Raw genomic sequence first — 19,394 nt, 5'->3', positions numbered from 1 at the left:
ATGTGAAAGCTAAGACTTAATACCTGAGAATATATTTGATTAAACCGCTTAAATCATACTTTTAAAACACACACAAAAGAATTAACCATACAAAAATGTCATAGCTTGAAAATTTGAAACACGAATTTCTTAAGAAAAAGGCAATTGGTAGCAAAATCGGCTAATTAAATTTTATTTTTCTTTATAAATCTTCTCGGTAATTTGTTACACTACTAAACAGATTGTAGAAATTTTATTGGTTATTTAAGTACATCGAGCAAGTGCTACCACATAACTAGAATTTTTGAGCGATTGCAAATTTTCTTTTTTCAAAATTTCAACGAATCAATCTTTCAATACTTTATTAGTATTAAGTTCAAAATTCACAACATATAATTAAGTTAACCAAAGTTATAGTAATATCATAACAATGGTTTTACCAAGATTATTTAATGCTACTTCACGTACTGCTGTTCAAGCATCAGCTAGAACTGCAAGAAATTTAGCAACTGCTACTAAAGCTGCCGATGGTAAAGTTAGGTATGTTCATTTCAAAAAAATTATTTGTAATTGATAAAGATTCAATTAATTTTATATCAATTGAGGCCAGGAATATAGACAGCATTGATTCTGATGGACTCATAAAAGAATGGAAATAAAAAACCTTAAGAATCGTTTAACGATATTTTTAATCTTCTGTTTATATATATAGATGGAAGAGTTTATACTTATCTCAGCTTTTGATGGACTATCCCAGCTGGGAGTTTAGTTTTTATCAATTGTCAAATATTAATTATCATCAACCTTCAAAAGATTTTCGTCCAATCATGCCGACTTGAATCTGGCCAATGAAAACTGAACCTGGAAACATTTATACTAACTCATTATATTTAGAGCTGTTATTGGTGCCGTTGTTGATGTTCAATTCGAGGAAGGAAACTTACCAGCCATTTTAAATGCTTTAACATTAAAAAACGGTAAAAATGATTTAGTTTTAGAAGTTGCTCAACATTTAGGTGAAAATACAGTTAGAGCCATTGCTATGGATGGTACTGAAGGTTTAGTCAGAGGTACCGCAGTCCATGACACTGGAGCTCCAATTTCAGTTCCAGTTGGTAGAGGAACTTTAGGTAGAATTCTTAACGTTACTGGTGATCCAATTGATGAAAGAGGTCCAGTTGAATGTAAAAAAAGAATGCCAATTCATGCTGAACCACCATCATTCATTGATCAATCAACTTCTGCTGAAGTTTTGGAAACTGGTATTAAAGTTGTCGATTTATTAGCTCCATATGCTAGAGGTGGTAAAATTGGTTTATTCGGTGGTGCCGGTGTCGGTAAAACTGTTTTTATCCAAGAATTGATTAACAACATTGCTAAAGCCCATGGTGGTTTTTCAGTTTTCACCGGTGTTGGTGAAAGAACTAGAGAAGGTAATGATTTATATCGTGAAATGAAAGAAACCGGTGTTATTAACTTAGAAGGTGATTCAAAAGTCGCTTTAGTTTTCGGTCAAATGAATGAACCACCAGGAGCTAGAGCTAGAGTTGCTTTAACTGGTTTAACTATTGCTGAATATTTCAGAGATGAAGAAGGTCAAGATGTCTTATTATTTATTGATAACATTTTTAGATTCACTCAAGCTGGTTCAGAAGTCTCAGCTTTGTTAGGTCGTATTCCATCAGCCGTCGGTTATCAACCAACTTTAGCTACTGATATGGGTCTTTTACAAGAACGTATTACCACTACCAAAAAGGGTTCAGTCACTTCAGTTCAAGCTGTCTATGTCCCAGCTGATGATTTAACTGATCCAGCTCCAGCTACTACCTTCGCCCATTTAGATGCAACTACTGTCTTATCAAGAAGTATTTCAGAATTAGGTATTTACCCAGCTGTTGATCCTTTAGATTCAAAATCAAGATTATTAGATGCTGCTGTTGTTGGCCAAGAACATTACGACGTTGCTACTCAAGTTCAACAAACATTACAAGCTTATAAATCTTTACAAGATATCATTGCTATTTTAGGTATGGATGAATTATCAGAACAAGATAAATTAACTGTTGAAAGAGCTCGTAAAATTCAAAGATTTTTATCACAACCATTTTCAGTTGCTGAAGTTTTCACAGGTATTCCAGGTAAATTGGTAAGATTAGCTGATACTGTCCAATCCTTCAAGGAGATCTTGGAGGGAAAGGGGGATTCTTACCCTGAAAATCTGTATTATATGACGGGAAGCTTTACTGACGTGAAAGAGAAGGCAGAGAAGTTGGCTGCTGAAGCTAAGTAGGTTGAAAACCCATCTGGTTAAAAAAAATTAGAAGTTTTGATAATTTTTGATAATTTTCGATTTATTTTTTGATTTTTTCCGATTTTCTCTCGCTCCTATTGAAGAACACTCTTCTATTTTCATACTTACCAAAGAATCGACTTCTCATGGCAATGCCACACACGTAACAGCTTGTTATAATCCTTGAACAGATATTACTATCTTTAATTGGTAAAGCTATACTTTTACCTTAGTTCTCTATACATATTCCCGCCTCTGACTGGATAGTCACACACTACGGTCTCAGATTCTGCTTAATTCGCTCCACCTGGATAAGGGCATTTTTTTATGATGTAATCAAGCGGGTTTGATTGATTGTAGGTTATATTCAATAATTATGGTTTTTGTGTTTCAATATCTCCGGAAATATATACGAAGTCGTAAATATTTACGAGTTTTTTATTACACAAAAGTATTAGCTTTATTTAGGGTTTAAAAAAATCTAAGTCGGACGGAAATAAAGGACAAATTTCAGTGTATTTTTGTTTTAAGCATTGTATCAAATGATATGGGTATTTAAGTAGTTTCATTTACGTTTTTATACTTTACATGGCTCAAATTCATTTGCGATGATATAGTTCACAACAGTGATTGAAATGAAAAGATGGAGTATATTTACAAATATACTTTTATTATGAATCCAAATTTCCGAAGTCTAAAGCTGTTAAACAGAGATCTCATCCTAACAAATATCCTTTTTGTTTAAAGCGCTGTTTGATGAAACTGGTCAATCTTTTTTTAATCATTAGTTTATAGCTATGATTTAAGGGTATTAACAGATCAAGATTCAAATTCTTTATCATCAAGATGCAATTACGATTATTAGCATTTGTAGTCAGGTTTTCCAAAGAAGGCATTTGAAGTTATCTACAACTAACCATCATTGAGAGTATTACCTAATATGATTCAATTTTCATACGTTGATCTGCACTATCATCGAGTTCATTTCGTACGTTAGATATGCATCACCCAATACTTGCTAAGCATAATTTGTGTTTATTGTTACTCATCAGATAATTTATCTAGCTTTTAGTTTACTCATGACTCACTTGGAATGATAACTAATTTCTGGTAAGTTGGTATAATCACCTGTGTCTTAGATAATGAATACCAAACTTACATCCTTCCTGATTTTCTAACTATATGATCTCGATTGAGAGGTAAAAGATTTTCTAGCTTTGACGTATATTTATTAAAATTGATATAAATTTAAATACCTTCTCTTCTTTGAAATAAGTCAAGAGTTGAGTTTTTGATCAACTCAACTAATATAGGAATTACTAACAAATTTTTCTTTTCTTATAAATTGATGTCAAAATGGATTCTTCCTCAACACCATTGACAATTTTGAAAATCACTTTTGAATGGTAATTTGTTAATACTGCATTGATTTTAATGTCAGAATTAGGGATTGATAATAGTTGCAACAATTGACTAGCACCCTCTGGTTCATCATTTGCAGTTACTTTTTCCAAAATCAAATCTTTCATATGTACACAATTGTCTAAATGTAAACAACTTAAATTTTCAATTTTATTGTTTGATAAATTTATATAGACTAAACTTGATGGTAATATTTGATCTTCTAACATTGAAAAAGTGATTTGATTATTCTGTAAATCTAATATCTTCAATTTATTTAAATTGGATAAATTGTCATCAATTCGTTCTAATTCTAAATCCCTTATAACCATTTCTTCCAATGAAGTTGGAAATTTATCAAGATACAACACTTCTATATGTAGACTTATCATTTCTATTTTTGTCAAATTTTTACAATTGAATAACACTTCATACGAAAACCAATAATAATTGTAATCTGGGCACGTTAGGATTAAGCTTTGTAATTCAGGTGTTTCAAAACAAAGTCTTCCTGTGTCAGATAAAATGTCAAGCGGATCAAGGCCTTCCTCGTAATAACGATCATCATAACCTGTCCAAAAATTATCTGAAAAATCCAACACTTTTAATGATTTCATGCCTTTCAAATTTGATTGGAAAAAATTAGAATTAATTTTATTTTTTGTAAACTTGATCAGTTTCAGCTCAGGGAAGGAAACATAGTTGTTCGAGCTGACAATTTGACAATTTGAAATAATGACTTCAGACATTTTATTTTGCAAGCTGGTCAAAAACATGAACGATTCAATATTTCCAATACCATTTAACTCTAAGCAATCTAGTGTTCTTGAGAGTTCAATGTCTCCTATTGCTAGATACAGCATAGTGTCCCAAATTTTTAAATTTTTCAATTTTGAAGGAAAACAGTTCAAACAGATCCGTGAATCTTCATCGAATAATATCGAAAAATCCAATAGTTCTTCTTCTGTCAACTCGTCAATTCTATGAGGTTGAAAGCTGGTAACAAAAGTTAAAATACTTAATGAAATAGGTAATTCGGTTTGAAAAATATCATAAATTTCAGGACAGCCAGATATGTGAAGTATTTTAAGCTTATTATACTTAGATAAATTACCTAATCTTTTAAAATCACAGAAAGCAAGTCCTAAATCTTTAATTGATGTTGGAAGTTGAAAATTTTCTAATGAATTCATCTGTTGGAGATCTTCGCAATTGAAAGTCTCGAGGTTTTGTAAATCACTAAAATTTAATTCAAAATTTCCACCTCCCTTAATAGTCAATCGTTTTAATGAATTTGGAATTTGGAATTTAAACATATTCAAATGAGATATAGTTAAAGATAGTAAATCATTACTTCCAACATAATCCAAAAATGATTGAACTTCATTGTTTTCCAAAAAATTGACCAAAGGTTTCAAATATTGATCCAAATGTAGACCTATCACGCTAGCTTTTTCCAGAATTGGTACAAAATCACTGAATCTGGTACCCTTTGCAATCTCTAATTCATATCTAGCTACTCTAAACGCAGGTTCATCTATTAATTGATTGATTTGATCTATATTCCCTATTATTACTGAAGGTGTAAACTCATACTTTTGAAAAAGCCCCGTTAATGTTTCAATTGAATGATTATTTTTGTTTATTTTAAATGTTGGATATTTTTGCTTTAAAGCAATATGTCGTAAACCTGGAATAAGAATCAAGCTATTGATTATAGACTCATCCTCAATGTGGCTAACGATTAAGTATAGTATCTCTTTGGGTAGTTGGAGGAAGACTTGCATAAATGAGGTTGAAATTTGATGATAGATGAATTAATGAATTAATGGATTGATGAACTGATAGATAATTTTAGTTGCCACTTTTAAAAGTTCAAGATTATTTGGACCTGTTTTGTTATAGCTACCATCTGACGTTTCAAATTTGTATCGTCTAAAATTCATATAACTTTATAAGGGGTATTGGTTCATGCAATAATTCAAATAATCTATAAAACTGACCAATTTAACCTTGATCAACCGGAATATTTGATATTATCCTTGTAGACGTAGGCTATAGTTTAATTCAAAGTTTATTAGAAACTTAAAGCTCTTTATGTTTGCTTACATCAAAACGTCTTAAAAGCTTTGACTCATATTTGACTTTGACTCGTTACTGGCTTTGACTCAAGAAAATCAAATCTTCCAGCTGACCTCGAGAACTCTTTTTGATAGTTCCAAACATATTTCAACTTGTGTTACTTTCATTCCAAGCAAACATTGAGAATATGTATTCAAGTGGGGTTTTTAGTTGTAGAGACATCCTTTCCGTATGCAATAATATCCCAGTAAAGATTGTAGGTAATAATGTCTCAGCATAAAGTTTACATAAATGAATTCGAAGGAATTTTTAATCAATCAAAAAAACGGTCTTCCATTTCAACCTATTGGATTTGATTTTTTCAAAACATGAATAATTAGCTTCAACTCCAAGTACCTATTCAACAATGTTTGAACCTTAAGCTTTGAGCAAGAGGTTTCTTACATGAGGATCTTTTCGTTAGTTGAATTGATAACTTTGGTTAATATTCTCTTGAAGATGATTAAATCGATAATATTACTTGAACTCAATTAATTGAACACAACGAAGAATTCGATGAATAAATTACTCTAGATTATGGACGAAACAATCATATAGCGTCTGGGTTTTTACTTTATTTCCTTTCATTATAGTCGAATTTACTAGATGGCTTGGATTCTAGTGAAATTCTAATCCATCGTTAACGTCACAAAATTCGAATTCTAGAAATTTTATGTTTAAATTTTGTCGAATTATATGAGCAGAAATCGGTTATATGCAGAAATTAGGTACGATTGGTGAGGTAGTGGTGCTAGGTCAAGAAAGACGGCACGTTAAAACTGGTTATAGCTAAGTTAAATATCACGGTTCACCAGAGACTCAAAGAAGATATTGCATCGAATCAAAACTTCGATATATCAAAATTTATAATGAATTTAGCTTTCGATGATCTTTTGAGTTGTTTTTCAGTAATCCATGTACAATTGTTGTTAAGTGTTGATCGAACAAAATAATCTATATTATTTCACATTAAAACAAGGTAACAGAATGAATAACGGAATTAGCTTCATCATTCTCTTCTTAAGTTTGATTACTGTACCAAAAATATCATGTTTCTTTTAAACAAGATTATTTTGAATTATATTCCTAATGCATTGATCTTTTTGTATCAGACGAAATTGACAAATGCTGCAAACACTTCAAAACTTCAAGTTCAGGCCATTCTGTTTTATTCCAGTTTAGATTTATTCCATTTGGATTCTACTTTCTCATAACTTATCAAGTCCTTTGTGGTAAAATTTTACTCTCATCGGGTTTCTACATTTAGAATGATGCAATTTTTACGTGCTACTTTATTTGATTCCTACGATATACAATATTATAAAAGATATAAAGTAACAAATATTGATTATAATCCAATTAATTTTCTGAAATTTTAAAATCCCTAATTTATACTGAATTACTAATTGGCTGATCAAATCCCAAGTTATGTAAGTTGAGCTGTACATTAAGTTCATGCATATACAACTTAAACAAATACAATATACTCTTACTTTATATATTTTATGTAGCTTTGATTTTATCATAATTGTGAAAATTAAATCAATCAAACAAATCAATCCAGCAACAAGTGGTAAAATTGTTCCAATTAAACTCAACCATTGAACAGCAACTCCAAAATTATTATAAGTTTTAAAAATACATGGAAAAGATTTAGACATTTGAAATCCACATATTTGATTAACAAAATTATAATATATTTTAACAAGTTGAAATTGTGATGAAGTTAATTCTGACAATAACATTTCAATATCCTGTAATAAACATACAATTATATTTAATCCAGCTCCATTGAAACAACCAATTTTTGAACCATATTGATCAAATCTACAATAACCCAAAGGATTGAAAAAATATCTATTTTCATAAAAAAAAGTATCTAATTTTTGTAAAACTGAATCATTAGTTGTATCATTAACATATATATTTAAATCATTTGATAAATAAGTTGCAAATTTTAAACTTTGTTGAATTAAATCAACACAATTTTTAGAATCTTGTGAATTTGCTTCAATTTTTAATTCCATTGTATATGGTCCATTTGAATTTATTGATGTACATGACATAATGAATAAATCACATATTATGAATAAACAACCATGAGTTAGAATCTCAAGTAATAACCAAAATATCCTATTCAGTGATTTTGTTTTAGTAGTCTTTTCTGATTCATATTCTACCTCTTTAATCATTGTTGTTATGCAAAATTAGGCTGCAAAAAAAGAAAATTTAAAACAACACAGTAAGATTAAAGTCATGATAAAAAACGTATATCATAGATTTGCTTCACGAATCGAACATCAAACAAATCTTATGGGTGGTATAGATCCACAAGTTACTCAACTAATAATTAAAAGCTCGTACTAGAACCTATCATCAGCACATTGTGAATCTCTCACTAAAAAAGAAGGACTAATTTTTTTGAAGTGAAAAAAAGGTAGATACTGCTTAAACTTAAAAGGTAGATACTTCGTAAGCTTAAAAGACTGCTAACTCACTAGGTCCCTTTCTCGACTCAACTTACTCTAAAGTTGGTGTTGATAAAAAGAAATAACTTCTTTCTTTCTTCTTAAATTTTGCCACTATCAAAAGTTTTTGTAGATAAAATAAATCAAAACAAAAATCAGGGGAAAAAATATATGATGATAAACTAAACTAATCAATTGCAACCACATGACATTAACAATATGATATCAATAACCAATAAACGACTACTAACATCATGTCATAGAACTATTTTAACAAGACATTTACTAATATCAAGAACTATACCCAAAAGATTATCACATTTACATCATCAACAAATAATAATACCTTCAAGAAATTTAGGTTTCATTAAAATAATAGCAAGAGCAACTAAAATACCAGCATATATTGGTGGAACAGTAGCAGCTGGAGGTACTTATGTTGCATATAAAGTAGAACAAGCTTCTTCATATACACAAGATAAATTAAATGCATTTAAAGATTTTACAGATGGGATATTTGATAAAACAGGTGAATTTTTTAATGGATTTAAGGGAAGTGGCGAGAGTGGTGGTAGTGGAGGAGGAGATGGAGGTGGACCTGATAATGCAACTACTGCTTTGGGTGCCACTGCTGCTGCAGTTGGATTAAGTTCAGATGATGAAGATACTGTGATTGGTGATGATGATGAAGATGAAGATGATGTAGAGACGTTAATAGAAGAAGATGATGAAGATTTACCTGATGATACAGATGATCATATGTTAAATCTTACAAGACAAATGATAGAAATAAGAAATTTATTATCAAGTATAGATCATGATGGAATTAAATTACCATCTATAGTTGTTATAGGTTCACAATCAAGTGGTAAATCATCAGTATTGGAGAGTATAGTAGGACAAGAATTTTTACCAAAAGGTTCAAATATGGTTACAAGAAGGCCTATTGAATTAACTTTAGTGAATACCCCAGAATCAGCTTCAAATGTTGCAGAATTACCAGCTTTGAAAATGTATAATTTAACAGATTTTACACAACTACAAAAAATTTTATATGATTTAAATATGGCAGTTCCTGAAACTGATTGTATATCTAATGATCCTATACAAGTTACTATAAGATCACCAAAAGTTCCAGATTTATCTTTAGTAGATTTACCTGGTTATATTCAAGTTGAAGCAGCAGATCAACCAATTGAATTGAAAAGAAAAATTAGAGATTTATGTTTTAAATATTTAGAACCACCTAATGTAATTTTAGCAATTTCAGCTGCTGATGTTGATTTAGCAAATTCTGCTGCATTAAGAGCATCAAGATTAGCTGATCCAAGAGGTGAAAGAACTATTGGTGTAATAACAAAATTAGATCTTGTTAAACCTGAAGAAGCTAGAAAAATTTTAACAAATAAGAAATATCCACTTAGATTAGGTTATGTAGGAGTTATAACAAAAGCACCACAAGTTAAAGATTCAGGATTATTTTCAAGACATAAATTAGCTGGTTATCAAGCATTTGTTGCTCAACAAAATTTTGAACATAATTATTTAAAAGAAAATAAAGAAGAATTTTATGGAACAACAGTTGGAACTAAAAATTTAAAAAAGAAATTAATGAAAGTTCTTGAAAAAACAATGGCTGCATCATTAAGACCAACTCATTTAGGTATACAACAAGAATTAGAAGAAACTTCTTATCAATTTAAAGTTGAATTTAATGATTTACCATTAACTCCAGAAATGTATTTAGCAAATAATATTGATATGTTAAAATTAGGAACAAAAGAATTAAGTCATAATTTTTCAAGAAATGAATTAAAATCAATATTAAAAAATGCATTAGATCAAAAAGTTTTAGATTTATTAGCTGAAAGATATTGGAATAAACCATTTGATTTAAATAATACAAATTTAGAACCAAATTTAAAAGAATTAACTCAAGCTATACATGATTCTGATGTTTATTGGCATAAAAAATTAGATTTAACTTCTGGTTCATTAACAAAATTAGGAGTTGGAAGATTATCAACTAATTTAATAACTAATGCATTATTAACAGAAGTTGAAAATTTAGTAGATAATACTCAATTAAAAAATCATCCAATGGCAAAACAAGCAGTTAAAGATGCAGCAAAAAGTGTGCTAAGCACCAAGTATTATTCAACAGCAGATCAAGTTGAAAATTGTATAAAACCATATAAATATGAAATTGAAATAGAAGATAGAGAATGGCAAACATCAAAAGATAATGCAGTTAATTTATTAAAAGAAGAAATGAGACAATGTGATGAAGTATATAATGATTTAAAACATCAAGTTGGAGGTAGAAAATTACAACAAGTTATAACATATTTAGAAAAATTAAAACAACAAAAACAAGAAAATATAGATTTTTCAAGTAATGAAACTTTAGGATTTTCACCAACTTTAATTCAAAGAGGTAAAGATGCAATATTTTTAAAAGATAGATTATCATTATTAAAAATGAGATATCAATTTATAAAAAATTCTAAAAAATGTAAATCTAAAACAAATAAATATCAATGTCCTGAAATTTTTTTAGATGCAGTAGCAACAAAAATTTCAACTACTGCAATATTATTTCTTAATGTTGAATTATTAAGTGATTTTTATTATAATTTTCCAAGAGAGCTTGATTTAAAATTTTTCAATAATTTAACAAAAGAAGATATTGAAAAATTTGCAAAAGAAGATTTAAAAATTAAAAAACATATTGAATTACAAGAAAGAAAAGATTTATTAGAAAATGCATTAAGTAAAATTGAAAGTGTTTTAGCTATACAAAGAACTCAAAAGAAGACGAGTGATGATGAACATAAATCTATTTTCAAATGGTAATAAGTGTATATATTTATTTTAATATATTTGTAATACGATCAAATAAATTTTTATTGAATTACAAGAACGAAAATATTTTGCATTAAGTAAAATTGAAAGGTTTTAGCTATACAAAGAACTTAAAAAAATCAAGTGATGATGAATATAAATCCATTTTTAAATGGTTGTGTATATTTATTTTAATATATTTGTAATACGATCGAAAATAGTTTCTATTTCTAAACCATTTATATTTTGAAAAATTGGTTGAAAAGTATGTAAATCAATAACCTTTTTGGTGGTTGTACTATCCTCGATTTTCCCATTTTTATTTTGATTATTTTCTCTAAAACTTATTAAATCAACATTAGCTTGAGCAGATAATAACATTGAACTTATATCATTTGTTATATTTTTAATTTCAACATTTAATAAAGTAGAATCAATTGAACCAACTCTGCATTCTAAATCAATAAAATAAAATGAATTTGAATCATATTTTATTGATGCAATACCTGAATTATGATTTTGAATATAAATTGGTTTTAATTGATTTGGTTTAAAAATATATAATTTTGAAACCACCCCAAGATTTTCTTCATCTACCTCGTAATAATTTATAGCTAAACAAATTAGATTTTTAATTGGATTTATTGTTATTATATTTGATCCACCACTTGTTGTAAAAATTTTTAAATTTAAATTTGTTAATTCTGCTTTTATTAAATCATAAACAAAAAATCTTGTTTTGGATAATACAATAATTTTATTATCTAAATATTGAATTGATCTAATTTTTGATTCTGTAAGTATTGGGATTTGAAAATCTATTATATCGAAATTTTTTGAATCTATACAAGTTATTGAACATTCATGACTTAAAAATATTATTGATGAATCATCTGACCAACTTAAACTTATTGAATCAGATTCTGAATTTGATGATGGTTTAAATTTTCTTAATGACCATGATATTTGTTGTGATTTGTTGTTTGTTTTATAAATTTCTTTTGGATATGTTGGTCTCCATACTCTAACACCTCCTTTGTTATCAGCAGTTAAAAATGCAACACCACCAAAATATGAAGTAGGTGCAGGAATTAAAGAAAGTATTGGGTTTTTACCATGTGGATCCATTATTATAGTTGTTAATTCCCAAGATTTATCTTTATCATTTTCTAAATATTTCCAGAATTTTAATGCAAATTGTTTTTCATTTGATGAAATTATTGAATCAACTTCTGATATTATAACTTCATCATAAGTACACATCCAATCACCATCTGATGTAAATTTTAAAAGTGAAATTTGAGGATCTGTTAAATTTATCTCTGATCGTACTTTACCTGTTGAAATAGTTGATGCAGCATTTTGAATAAAATTTTGTTCATTTTTAATTAAATCAAATGATTGAATTGATGATTCATTAGGGAAATATAAGTTTTTAGTCTTTGGATGAATTTCAAATTTACAACTATAATCATATTTTAATTTTAATTTATTTGATAAAATATCTTTTAAAAATTTTTTTTTTGTCTTTTGTAATGTTGTTCTTAAATTATTTGAAAATTTTGGTCTTATTGTATTTATTGATAATCTTGATACTAAATCAACCATACATAATATAAGAATTTCATAATTATTTATATCAGTTTTTAATAATAATTGAATATAATCATTTTTATAGTTGTCAATATTTATTTTATCAATTATACCATTTAATCTTGGTAAGAATTGCTTTTTTTCAGTTTCTAATTGCCAAAATACTAAAACTTTTTCAGAACCTCCTGATATTAAATAATTGTTGTCTGATGAAAATTGTAATGCATTAATTTGTTCTATATGCCATTTTAAAATTCTTTGAGTTTCATTTTCAATTCCTCCATAAATGACTTGTATAACTCCAGAATTTGTACCTAATGCTATTATAGAATCATTTGATACTGCTATTGAGGTTATTGGTGATCTATATTGATATGATATCAATTCTTTTGTTATTATATCTTCTACTTCAGATTCTTCATTATTATAATAAGTCTCCAAGTCTAGTAATAATACTTTATGATCACTCAAGACAAATGCTAATTTATTTAAATCTAATGATATTGAATAAAGTAATGAGTTCTGAATTTCTCCTACTGTTTTTATGGTTTCTGATGTTCTATCAATTGATAATATATATCTTGTATGAGGACTTGATCCCTTTTTTTTATCTTTTTTACCCGTCACTATTATAAAATTATTATGTTTAACATTAACAACAGATAATATATTATGTTGTGATTGTAATTGTATACTGGTGGTAGATATTATTGGATCATTTAATTTATCTTTATAATTTATTGTTAAAATTTCTCCTAGCTGTTTGAATAAAAGTATTTGATTTGGATTGTTAATATCTAATTTTATATCAACTAACCCAGTTAAGTCTATATCTATTGTCTTTATACATTGTTTTGTTGAAATGAAATATATTCTAATTTGATGAGTTAAAGTTACAATTAAATATCTTCCATCATTTGAAAAAATTGAAGCTGTTATATTTGAATATGGGAAGTTGATGGGTATACCACCTGTAAGCATGGATATAGACCATTCATTTAATGAAGATGAAGGCATTACTTTGTAAGTTAAAGTTGGTTGCAAAAGTAAACTTAAAAAAATTAAAAATGTGATGAGACGAGATTTGAAGTTTGAGATGAAAAAAAAATCTCACCAAACAACAAACAGTTCAGACAAATCGAACACAACAAAGATGATTATTCCAATACGTTGCTTCTCCTGTGGAAAAGTTGTTGGTGATAAATGGGAAACATATTTGGAATATTTACAAGAAGAAAATGCAAATGAAGGTGATGCATTAGATAAATTAAAATTAAAAAGATATTGTTGTAGAAGAATGGTTTTAACTCATGTTGATTTAATTGAAAAATTTTTAAGATATAATCCTTTGGAGAAGAAAGATATTAATTAGTAAGTTTGGGGGAGAGATGATTTAGTGGATGGAGAAAAGTAGAGTCTAATGTTGAAACGGATGGCGAAGAACATACATGGATTTTGATATTTGTCATCCAATATGTTCAAAAAGTTTAGTTCAGAGGAAAGGTCTGTAAAAAGTATGCATCCACCTGAGATAGAATGGAAATATTTTTCAATATCTTATGGAAGAATACACTTGATTATTTGCAGATCTTTATTTACACTTGTATAATTACGTCGAAATACACACGGGATTCAACAAAAGACTGTAGATTGAACTTTTCATGAACAAACTCTTTACAAGAGATTCACTATTTATCCATCAAGGACAAACACCAAACAAAGATAATTCATATTCTATTAAAATAAACTATAAAAAGAGCTCTTCAAGCATACTCTATTAATAACGTCTCCCTCTCCAACTATTCACCTACATTTTTTTCATCAATTCCTTGTAAAAATTCATAAAACCAAGCTTGTAATTGTAAATGAGATTTAAAAGGTAATCTTTCATCAACTGAATGAATTCCCAATCCACCAATAAAATCTCCCATAAAACTTGGAGTAAATCTATAAATATTTTTTGTTAAATTCCAATACCATCTTGTATCTGTATTTCCAGTCATTATTGATGGTGCTGTAATTATGGGGTAAGTTATATTTGGGAAAACCAAATCTTCATATATAAATCTTGTTATACCTGATATATATTGCCATACTTTATCATTTGTTGGTGATAATGGTGCTGGTTCTAACCATCCAATACTTGATATATTAAATTCTCCATTAGAAATATTAGTTTTTGGATTATAAACAATTTTACCAAATGAATTTACTTTTATATCATATTCTTTTGCAATTTCAATAACTTTTTCAGTAAAATGATTTTTAACAACATCTACATTTGAATCAACTTCAATTCTTGAATTAATCAAGACTTTAGTTTGTTCAGGTAATGCATTTGCTTTTTCACCACCATTTATTATATCAATTGCTTGAGAAGTTTGAATTAAATATTTTGTTAATCGATTAGATGATATAAATTTAATTAATTTTGAATTTGAAAATTTATCAAACCCAGATCTTAAAATAACTTTTTTGAAGAAACTTGGAATTTTATCTTTATAATCATGAGTTGCTAAACATTGATAATATTGAAAAATTGGATTTTTTTCACCTAATTTTGGTTTAAATTGATCTTTTTCAATCAATACATTTAATGCTGATATTATACCAATACTTGTATGATCAGGTGGTATTGATGAATGACCACCAGGAGTTTTTAATTCAATTTGAATATCAATATAACCTTTTTCACCAATTCCAGGACTTGCTATAATTGTATCAGTTAAAGGATCTAAATTTATACCTAAACCTTCATCAAGCAAAACTTTAAAACTATTTTTACCATATTTTTGCTCTAAAAATTTTCCAATATTTTGAGCTCCAACTAAACCAGAACTTTCTTCATCAAATCCAAAAGCAACAACAATAGATCTTTCAGGTTTAAAATTATCTGCAAGTAAAATTTCTAAAGTTTCTAATATTGCAATTAAAAGATTTTTACAATCTGCTGCTCCTCTACCATATATATAATCTGTTTGGGGGTTATAAGTTCCACTTAATGGTGGATAAGTCCATTTATCTAAAGTAGATTTTTGTATAGGTACAGTATCTTGATGAGCTAATAATAAAGTTGGTTTTAAGCTGGGGTTATTACCTTTCCAAGTATACACCAAGCCATAAGTATTTACTTTTTCAATTTTTAAATTTTTATAAATTAATGGGAAAGTATCTTCAAGATAATTATGAAATTTTTCAAATTTTTTCCAAATTTTTGGATCTTCTTTAACATCTGGTTGATGATCAAAAATTTGAGTATCAATTTGTAATGCACCACTTAATCTTTGTATAGATTCATTTTTATAAATTGGATCATTTAAAATTTTTAATACTGTTGAATTATCTTTAAAAAATGATTCTGGAATAATTTTTTCATGTAATGGACAAATTTTAGAATCATCTTTTGGTATAGATGTAATTATAATTTTAAAATAATTAAATAAATTTGTCGAAAAAAATATAATTAATGTTATGAGTACAATTGTTGCTCCAACAATTGACCATTTTCTTCTTTTTGTATTAAGGTCGTGACCATCTAATGGAAGTCCAATCATTTTTGATTCTCGATTGATTTGTAAAGAGGAATGAAAATTATAATTGAATTGATATCGTCCAGTTTTAAATAAAACTGTGGTAATTCCGTCTCGTAAAAATTCCGTTGTTCTATTGGAAGTAGAACGTACGATATGCACGACCAATAAAAAAGAATCTATACGGAGTTATACAGATAATTTTTATCAGACTTTTATGGGAAGACCATGTCAAAAAGATACTCAAGTTGATCAGAGCAAAAGTTGTGAGTTGCTCAGCTAATCCAATTGATAAATTAAGAATTTTACAAATTTTGTGCATACCGATAGATTTATTGAATTTTGCATCAAAATTGTCAAAAAATGTTCATACTTACCTACTTCGAATTTGACTCCTATCATTTGGCTTCAATTGTAAAAACTTTTTGGCTTCAATTGTAAAAACTTTTTGACTTCAATTGTAAAAACTTTTTCACATTTTCTCGAGAGAAAGGTTATCTCAGCTCAATCGGTATGGCTTAATGACCAAGATGATTTTTTTCAACTTTAGCCTCAGAGTTTGAAAATATTTGAGTGAATCAAATCGTTTCAAATCAAAATCAAAATAAAATCTTGAATTAGATCTTTAGATCTTAGACCAAATGGCAATAAATATAAATATCAAACTTGAAACATTCTAAACTGAGGAATGTTTTTTGTTTATATAGCCGACCAAATTATTTTAAAATCGTCTGACTATATTCAAGCTTATTACACTAGGCCTGAAATTTTTTTTCGTCAATAAAATTTTTGTTTGAAACAAGGTGAGAGATTAGACGAGAAATTTCGGTTGATGATCTATAATTCCTTAGTTCTGTTGCAAGTATCGACTACTATACCTACAATATCATCAAAGCTTTTGCTTGAGATGGAAACGTCTTTATTTTTTCTACCTAATTTTGACATTGAGTGTTGTAAAAATCAAAGATAGTATTGATGTAATTGAGACAATAAAAATTTGTATGAAATAAAAAAATCGTGTAAAATTTGTTTTATATAGACAGAGATTTACAGTCAAATAGTCGGATAAATTCAAATCCAAGTATGAATTTTTAAATTTACGTCAAGCAAACTGACAAAAACCACTCATAAATGAATTACATATTGTCTTGTAGCTAGTGGAATGAATTTGATATCTTTACGATGTCAGATCTAGCTCTTTTCTTTATTTCAATAGAGAATGAGAAAGGGGGAGGAATTTTATAATTTATACCAAGAAGAAGTATCAATTGCCAATGTTTATTTAATGGAAGAGCAATCAATTCTTGTATAATATAGCACTTAACTATTAGTATTAATAGTTTATCTAAATTGTTATTGAGCCTAAGGAATTTGTTTTAGTAGAGAATATAAAATTTTTAATTATTGTGGTTTGTTAAAGTATATGTTTATAAAGTATGTATGTTAGGATGTATTACACAATAGTTTATATGAGACTTACTATTGTATTGTAAATTCGTGTTTTATTTATTTATTTACATTTTTTATTACTTACATTGTCTTAAATAAAACACACGATATAAAAAATATGTCAAATATACATACAAAATACTGTATATAAAGGTATAAAGTAAGGGGGATTATTTTATTATTTACATATAACACATACATTAATTTACTACACGTAAATTTTATTATTGTATACATACATTCTTACATACAATACAATAGTAATATTATCAGCCATTATGATTTTATAAAAACTATCAACAATCTTCATAATTTAGAAAAATATGGGTGTACTTTTTATATACTTACAAATTTACATCAAAACTTCATACCAAAAGGGTTAATCAGACCATTTCAACTAACATATATATCTTTTACCAACTATATTTCATTCATTTATTAAACAAATAGATATACAACACTTATTATAAAATTATTTATTATATATCATATATAAAATAATAGAAGAATAAACAGAATAGAAAATATTATTACAACTAAAGATCAATAAAAGTACTGAAGAACCCTTAAAAAATCAAAATGCAACTAAATTCAATTATTTTAGTTTCATTAGCTACTTCCATTTCATTAGTTAAAGCAGCACCTTTTAATTTTTTTAAAAGATATACAAATGAATCATTACCAATTTCATCATCATCTGTTTTAAGTGGTGTTAGTAGTAGTTTATTAGAAGATGATTATGGTTATTCAGCAAGTATTTATTCATCATCATCAGAAGAAGATATTTGGATTACTTCAACTGTTTTACAATATGTTACTTTAACTCAAGATACAACTACTGAAACTTCTGCTACAAATACTTTAACAACAACTTATAAATCTTCACCACCAGCTTCAAGTTCTTCTGAAGCAGATGTTGATATAACTTCAACTATTATTGAATATGTTACTTTAACTTCAGATGGTTCAATTTTAACTTCTGCTACAAATACTGCTACTACTATTATTCATGCAGCTGATGTAGAAGATTCAGAAGAAGAAGGTAGTTCTTATGAAACTACTACTTCAACTATAACTTCAATTGTCACTATAACTAATGAAGAAGGTTCAACTGAATTATCAACTGAAACTGAAATAACTAAATCTATTGAAGCAAAAGAAGCTTCAACTGTTGCTCCAGTTTCCGCATTAGCTTCATCTACTGATGTTTGTGTTCCTTCAACAGTTACAGTCACAGTTACAGCAACTCCATCAAATGCTGATATTACATCAACTCAAGATATAACAACTACAATTTCAACATCAATCATTGTTACAACTTATCCATTAGAAGCAACTTTTTCAAATGATGATATAACTACAACATTAACTTCATATGTTGAATTAACTCAAACTGAATTATTTACATTAACTTCATCATTACAATATAATAATGGTTCTTCTTCAAGTATTGCTCCAACTTATGGTACTACACCTTATGGAAATTATACAATTTAAGAAGCTTTGAACCAAATTTTTGTTGATTAAAAAGTTGGATTTTGCAACTAAATTCATGATTATATTATACCTGTAAATTCAGTGTTGAATTAATCATTTCATTCATTCATTTTTAAGTACTACGGTCGAAGTTATTATTTATTGTTTGTTTACAACCACTGTTTTTTTCATTTTAGATGGGAGTTTTTGATTGAAATTCAAAGTTATTTTTTTATACATGTG

General features: G+C 27.7%; 7 protein-coding genes across 7 annotated transcripts; 3 read left to right on the top strand and 4 right to left on the bottom strand. All coding sequences in view use genetic code 12, as the record gives it.

Annotated features, from left to right (window-relative positions):
• Positions 1-409: 409 nt before the first annotated feature.
• On the top strand, positions 410-2,269 carry ATP2 (F1F0 ATP synthase subunit beta; the record flags this gene model as incomplete). The annotated part of the gene is made up of 2 exons (XM_051755583.1): positions 410-519; positions 874-2,269. 2 exons carry the CDS (start codon positions 410-412, stop codon positions 2,267-2,269), a joined length of 1,506 nt encoding a protein of 501 aa, XP_051616090.1.
• Positions 2,270-3,588: 1,319 nt separating this feature from the next.
• KGF55_001047 (uncharacterized protein) lies at positions 3,589-5,457 on the bottom strand (the record flags this gene model as incomplete). The annotated part of the gene is made up of 1 exon (XM_051755582.1): positions 3,589-5,457. One exon carries the CDS (start codon positions 5,455-5,457, stop codon positions 3,589-3,591), a length of 1,869 nt encoding a protein of 622 aa, XP_051616089.1.
• A 936-nt stretch (positions 5,458-6,393) lies between these two features.
• KGF55_001046 (uncharacterized protein) lies at positions 6,394-7,983 on the bottom strand (the record flags this gene model as incomplete). The annotated part of the gene is made up of 2 exons (XM_051755580.1): positions 6,394-6,420; positions 7,285-7,983. The coding sequence occupies 2 exons, from the start codon at positions 7,981-7,983 to the stop codon at positions 6,394-6,396; spliced, it is 726 nt and encodes a 241-aa protein (XP_051616088.1).
• A 495-nt stretch (positions 7,984-8,478) lies between these two features.
• KGF55_001045 (dynamin-related GTPase) lies at positions 8,479-11,115 on the top strand (the record flags this gene model as incomplete). Its single annotated transcript, XM_051755579.1, has 1 exon — positions 8,479-11,115. One exon carries the CDS (start codon positions 8,479-8,481, stop codon positions 11,113-11,115), a length of 2,637 nt encoding a protein of 878 aa, XP_051616087.1.
• Positions 11,116-11,289: 174 nt separating this feature from the next.
• NAN1 (Nan1p) lies at positions 11,290-13,713 on the bottom strand (the record flags this gene model as incomplete). The annotated part of the gene is made up of 1 exon (XM_051755578.1): positions 11,290-13,713. The coding sequence occupies one exon, from the start codon at positions 13,711-13,713 to the stop codon at positions 11,290-11,292; it is 2,424 nt and encodes an 807-aa protein (XP_051616086.1).
• Positions 13,714-14,495: 782 nt separating this feature from the next.
• On the bottom strand, positions 14,496-16,250 carry KGF55_001043 (Gly-Xaa carboxypeptidase; the record flags this gene model as incomplete). The annotated part of the gene is made up of 1 exon (XM_051755577.1): positions 14,496-16,250. The coding sequence occupies one exon, from the start codon at positions 16,248-16,250 to the stop codon at positions 14,496-14,498; it is 1,755 nt and encodes a 584-aa protein (XP_051616085.1).
• Positions 16,251-18,254: 2,004 nt separating this feature from the next.
• PGA54 (Pga54p) lies at positions 18,255-19,172 on the top strand (the record flags this gene model as incomplete). The annotated part of the gene is made up of 1 exon (XM_051755576.1): positions 18,255-19,172. The coding sequence occupies one exon, from the start codon at positions 18,255-18,257 to the stop codon at positions 19,170-19,172; it is 918 nt and encodes a 305-aa protein (XP_051616084.1).
• Between the last annotated feature and the right edge of the window lie 222 nt (positions 19,173-19,394).

The sequence above is a fragment of the Candida pseudojiufengensis genome (genome assembly GCF_024610245.1).
Source record: "Candida pseudojiufengensis strain CBS 10847 chromosome Unknown scaffold2, whole genome shotgun sequence".
Classification (NCBI taxonomy): Eukaryota; Fungi; Ascomycota; class Pichiomycetes; order Serinales; family Debaryomycetaceae; genus Lodderomyces; species Lodderomyces pseudojiufengensis.
This window is presented reverse-complemented; position numbering and strand designations above follow the sequence as displayed.